The sequence below is a fragment of the Melitaea cinxia genome, chromosome 2 (assembly GCF_905220565.1).
Source record: "Melitaea cinxia chromosome 2, ilMelCinx1.1, whole genome shotgun sequence".
NCBI lineage: Eukaryota > Metazoa > Arthropoda > Insecta > Lepidoptera > Nymphalidae > Melitaea > Melitaea cinxia.
Genome location: NC_059395.1, coordinates 13,361,551 through 13,367,403, shown reverse-complemented (window position 1 = coordinate 13,367,403; position 5,853 = coordinate 13,361,551). Strand labels below are relative to the sequence as shown.

At 31.5% G+C, this 5,853-nt stretch overlaps 1 protein-coding gene across 1 annotated transcript; it reads right to left on the bottom strand.

Annotated features, from left to right (window-relative positions):
- Positions 1–3,821: 3,821 nt before the first annotated feature.
- Positions 3,822–5,600, bottom strand: LOC123661695. Its single transcript, XM_045596646.1, has 2 exons — positions 5,393–5,600; positions 3,822–4,201 (listed from the first exon to the last, which is right to left on the bottom strand). The coding sequence occupies exons 1-2, from the start codon at positions 5,598–5,600 to the stop codon at positions 3,876–3,878; spliced, it is 534 nt and encodes a 177-aa protein (XP_045452602.1). The 3' UTR covers positions 3,822–3,875.
- Positions 5,601–5,853: the final 253 nt, after the last annotated feature.

The window sequence follows — 5,853 nt, the reverse complement described above, 5'->3', positions numbered from 1 at the left end:
AGGTAACCGGTAAACTAATTTGGCACACGTTCATACTAAAGACCGCCTTCGACCAAAACCTCTTATTATCTAGAGATAGTACTGCGGCTGAGAGTAATTTATAAGACTTTAGGTTCTTTTAGGTTAATTGAACGCGTCTGTTGAATTCGTTTTAATGTACATGACAAAATAACGAAAATTTAAAGTGTTCTTTAAGCTCGCGGAAATTAGTTTTCGTATGAAGATAACTTTAAGTAATAAGTCATTTTCATAGTTTCGAAAGTTAATTTGAAAACATAAGAACATTTTAACATAGGACACAGACTTAAGGTAGGTAATAATTTGTAGTAAAAACAACCCTTGAAGAAAGAAGAAGAATCGCATTCGTATACATACCAGATTTTAGGAATAAAATTTCGTTCCAATTACAAGCTCTCGTCCGTGAGAAGTTGATCCGGTAAAATACGAACAATGCAAAATATAGAAAATAGGTCGAATTTAACAAGCCGCTTTTTTGACGTCGTTATTTAAACACATACCAATAATTTTTTCGAATAACTTTTAAAACATAAAAAAATTACGAGGGAAATAATTGAAATTTCTTTTGTCTTTAAAAATAACAAACAAATATTTCGTTCGCTGAAAAAAGTTTCGCAAGCATTTAAGAGATTTGGTTTAAATATTTTTCTTTTTAGCTTTGTTGCTAGCCGAGTAAGTTATAAAATTTATTTGCTTATATATTACACAATACTTTTACTGTACTTAAAAAATACGTTTAAGATAAAAAAATCCGTTCTTACAGATATCACAATGTATATCAATAGTTCTATCCTTTATAATCAGCTTAAAATATAAGTATATAAATTTATATAGCAATAAACAAACTTAATGTTTCATTGTGCTTTTATCAAATAAACATCTTAAACATTAATTGTAAGAATTACAAATAACCACAAAATCAGCATTTGTTAGTTAGGTGGTTAACCAACGTTGATGGTCCACACTAATCCATAATCCGATACAAGTTCATGACCGTGTAGTGTTAGGATTTAGTAAATTGTTGATAAATTCAGCACTATCGTGTTAGTTAAATCTGAATAGCCGGGTGCGAATGGGATTTCATAACGTCACTTACAAAAAGACATTTACATAAAACTGTGAAATTTTATTGGAACTTAACAAAAATGTATTTATGAATGTGATATTAAGGATTTTAAAAGTATTGACGTTATTTTACAATTAATTTTAGTCCATAATAACTTGAAGAGTTAAAGTTATTTTGTAAAAACTATTGTCTTTTATTTAGTTCTGAAAATTTAATCTTCTAGTAATTACTATCGTCTACACCAATGTCTTTACGATAAGTCTTCATTTCTGCAGACTTTAGTCGACTTACGTTATAACTAATTCTGTCTACATAGGAGATTAACCTCCTAAAGTATTTGCCCATTTGTCTTTATTTACGATTCGCTCGAATTCATTACTAAGCGGTATTTTTGTACTACATACATATAATTGTATTTTTTCGTAAATGAAAAAAAACCGACTTCAATTACATCGACACGTAATATAACGTAGGTAGACGAAAAAAATAGTCAAGTAAATACGCGTTATCAAGTATTACTCAGAAAGTTGTAATCAGATCTCGGTGAAATTTAAATATGACACGATAAACATCAGCTTTCGATTAAACTAAAAATCATCAAAATCGGTACACCTTGTAAAAAGTAATGCGGTATAATACAACGTAAGTCAGCGAAAAAATAGTCAAGTAAAAACGCATTAAAGTTAAGTTTGTTACATTAAAGTTCTGAAGTTAACCTTCTCCTTTTTTGGAAGTCGGTTGATAATGCAAAAAGAACGATTCCTAATATTTAAGAATTAGTTTAAACCCCTCCTCCCTTCCAGTGGGTGTTCTAAGAGGCGACTAAGGGATAACACAGTTTCACTACCACTTTGGAACTTAAAAAGCCGACCGATGGCGGGATGCTGTCTTTGAAATACACAGATCGAAGACGGGCAGAAACGTATTCGGTGCGACAAAGGTAGTCCTGCGGTCACCACCCCGCCTGCTCAGCGTGGTGACTATGAGCAAAAGACATGAGTTCACACCGTTTTTGGCGAGTGGACTGCGACAGGCTGAAGAAGAATTAGTTTAAAACTGAAATGTTAGATAAATATTTAAAGTAACTGCAAATTAGATTATTTTGTTTGAATGTACGGTCTCATTTTATTATTGAGCAAAGTCGTGGAATACGAAATATTTCTACTATTTATAAGTAATCTGGTTCAATCTTCTTGACTTTTTATCTCATTGAAGAGAGGAATTAGCGCTTAATTCACCCCATGGTTCGAGTGTGAATATACATGCTTAGGAATTCCACTTAGAATACGAGTATATGAGGCCTCATTGTGTGACCATCGTTGTTAAGAACGGGTCCAAGTACTTGAAATCTCAACGTTTCAATTGAAATCCAGTTTTATTTTTCTAACCTTCGTCTTGATTAATAACTAACAAAAACTTATCTTCAAAACTGTACCTTTCCGCTTGTGATCGCATCAGGTGCAAAGGGAGTAAGGTATCTTAATTGGTTTTTCAATCTTGTTCAAATTTATAAGTGCCAATCACACTTTAGTAACACATTTTGATTAACTACGCAACATGGCAATAAAGAAGACAAGAAGTTAATATTTTTAAATTATAATATAGCTTATTATTTATTTATTTATTTATTTATTATTTAATACTAACAAGATCGACAATTATAATCATACATAAAAGATCTTTAAGCTTTATCTTGATTATAAGTGTTACACTCATTCTATTAAATTAAACTCGTATACATAAAAATCACAATAATAAGGAAAAATAATTTAAATACATTTAAAAACAATTCCAAAATAATTGAAGAATACATATAATAAAATGGTAGGAAAGTCAAAACTGTACATTGAATATTTTTTTAAAAGAATACTTGGGGTGTGAACTATAATCGATTCCGAAGCCAAAAATATAGTTTTTAGAATTTTTGTCTGTTTGTCTGTATTTATGTCCGGGATATAATCAAAAAGTACTGCATGGATTTAATTCAAATTTGGCACGAATATTATTAAAAATTTGGGTCAACATATAGGCTACATATTATCACGCTATCACCTACAGGGAACGAGCAGTGAACCTTTATTTTTTCAACGCATTCTGTAACAACGTGTAATCTAACAACGCATATTTGAATGTTGTTGTTATTATGTTGATAACCATGCTATAAGCTAGCTTCACACAATAAATAAATACATTCTGCAGTATATTTAGTATCAGCATTGTACCCGTGCGAAGCCGGGGTGGGTCGCTATTACAAATTAAAACTCACCTTGAGTCTATTAATTAGTGAATGGCGACCTTGACGAATACTTGTGAATTTTTCCGCAAATCAGTAAATGAAGATCTGGTCTTGCTGCCCTTGAAGGGGCATGAACATTTAATTTTATAATAGGTAAGAACTATCACGAAAAAATAATAATTCAGGTGAAAAAGCTACCCATATCATTAATGTATTTAAAATAAAGGTCCTAAATGAGAGCCTTGTGGTAAACCTGTTCGAATAAGAACTTATGAAGAAAGACCATTAACAACAACAGTTGATATTCCGTTTGTAAGGTATGATTGAAATCAAGCCAACAGTGGTCCCCTTATATCGATCTTTTTTAGTTTATTTGCAACACATGTGATCTACTTGTCGAAAGTCTTACCACGGTCAGTGTATCATTGGATTAACAACTGACAACCATCAACGGATTTGTCATCATCGTCATCATCATCTTATCACTTGGTTTAAAATACATTTTTGTGACAAACTTTTTATTGAAAAAAAAAAATGTAATAGCATAGAATCATTCTACAATAGTATATTCCTTAAAAGAAATAACGTAGATGTGAGTGTTTCAGTAGTATTTTTCTTTTTTCGTTTTTTATGAATTTTAGGCGTGACTTGTACCACGCCTTCCCCTTTGAACTCTTGTTGATGAGTATTCCAAGGAAAAGCGATATTCCCGATTCCTTTATTCTGTAAATCCCGGACTTCATATTGATTCCACACAAGACAGCACACATTGAATCTGTTCTTACATCCCGGCACTTCAGTTAATTGCCTATAACTCGGACATAGCGTGTAATTGATGCAAACACCACCACGACGCCAGCATGTTGTTGTAAGCATTGATCCTATTAAAGATTATTTCATAAGAGCAATTAATAACAAAAACAAACTTGGAATTTAATTAAAAAAAAATTGAATTGTATACAACAAGAAGTTTTATAGTATATACTAGCTAAGCCTGCGACTTAGTCTGCGTGGAATAAAAAAAATATTGTTCTGTTCGCAGAGTTACAAAATAAATATATTTCTAAAAATAAAAGTAGCCTAAGTTACTCCTTATTACATCAGCTTATCTGCCAGTGAAGTTCCCCTCAAAATCGGTCCAGCCGTTTCAGAGATTAGCCGCAGAGAGTAACAAACAGACAGATAGATAGACAGATAGAGCAAAATTGTAAAAAATGTTAATTTGGTATATGTGCCGCGTATACATCCATATGCGTTTAGTAAAAAGCGGTTGTTTTAATATTACAAACAGACACTCCAATATTATTTATTTTTATAGATTAAGTGAATACTATTTTTTTATTTTAAGCATCTTAAGCGTCTAAAGATAAGGTTGTTGATTGTAAAATAATTAACTCTAAAAACGTTTCTTACATGATATGAAATAAATAAACAAATTATAAAAAATGGAACTTTATCCACCATAATACAACGTTTGTTTTACATAAAAAAAAGCTGTGAAATTAATGACTTTCATTTGTTGCGACAGATTCTGGTGCGTATCAATCAATTAATATACGGGATTTCAGTAAAATGGGCCAATTTGCGGTGAAACACAATACAAGATAAATACGGAGGCGTATTTCTAAATAAATGTCTTTCCATATATTCACGACAACTCTGAAAACGTACACGGTTACAAATTTAAATATATTTAGCCTGAAATGTAGAAGGGCTGTTGTGAGAAAAATAATACAATTACACTAAAAATTTATTTGAACGTTTAAGCTAGCGTGTGAAGTTTGATAAATGCTATCAGGATTTTTTTACTCTCAAATGTAACGCGTACATGATAATAAATAAACGGGATCATTACACATAGAATCTAGCTTTATATTACTATGAATTTTGATGAAACTTGTTTACTGCAAAATGAGTATATACACAAAAACAGGACTAGATATCATTAATAGGTATCGAATAACCTATAAATTGAGATACAGAGTATCAATTTACAAGTCGAATAACTACTTACAGATACATACCAATGCAGTAGCATGAAAACGGTAAATGAAGACATAGGATAAACTCACTTCGAGACGAAGTTAGCGAAGCGAGCGCACTGTGATAAGCTAGCAATTCTGCGCGCAAATCTTCATATTCTTCGTCTACAGAAAGATCTAAGTTGGCGTTATTTCTTAAAGATGTTATTAAGCTTTCTCCAAAATCGTTGTCGTCACCAGAATCCGTTTGTGCAGCGTGCGATCGGCAACATATTAAAATCAGCAGAAAATGCAACATTTTGCACACATTGCACGTTGAGAGAAAATAATTTCACATAAATTTTATTTCCGGTTCGCTTAACAGAGGTTTTTATTGAAAAATACATAAATTCGATGATAAGCTGCTCGTAGCTATTCGAAAGAAAATCGCAATTCGAACACGAGAACTAAATGGAAACATTTTATACATTTATGAATTTAATGTCGGTCGGTATATGCGACGTTGAAATACCTTGTAAATATAATTATTTATTATTTATTATACATTACGT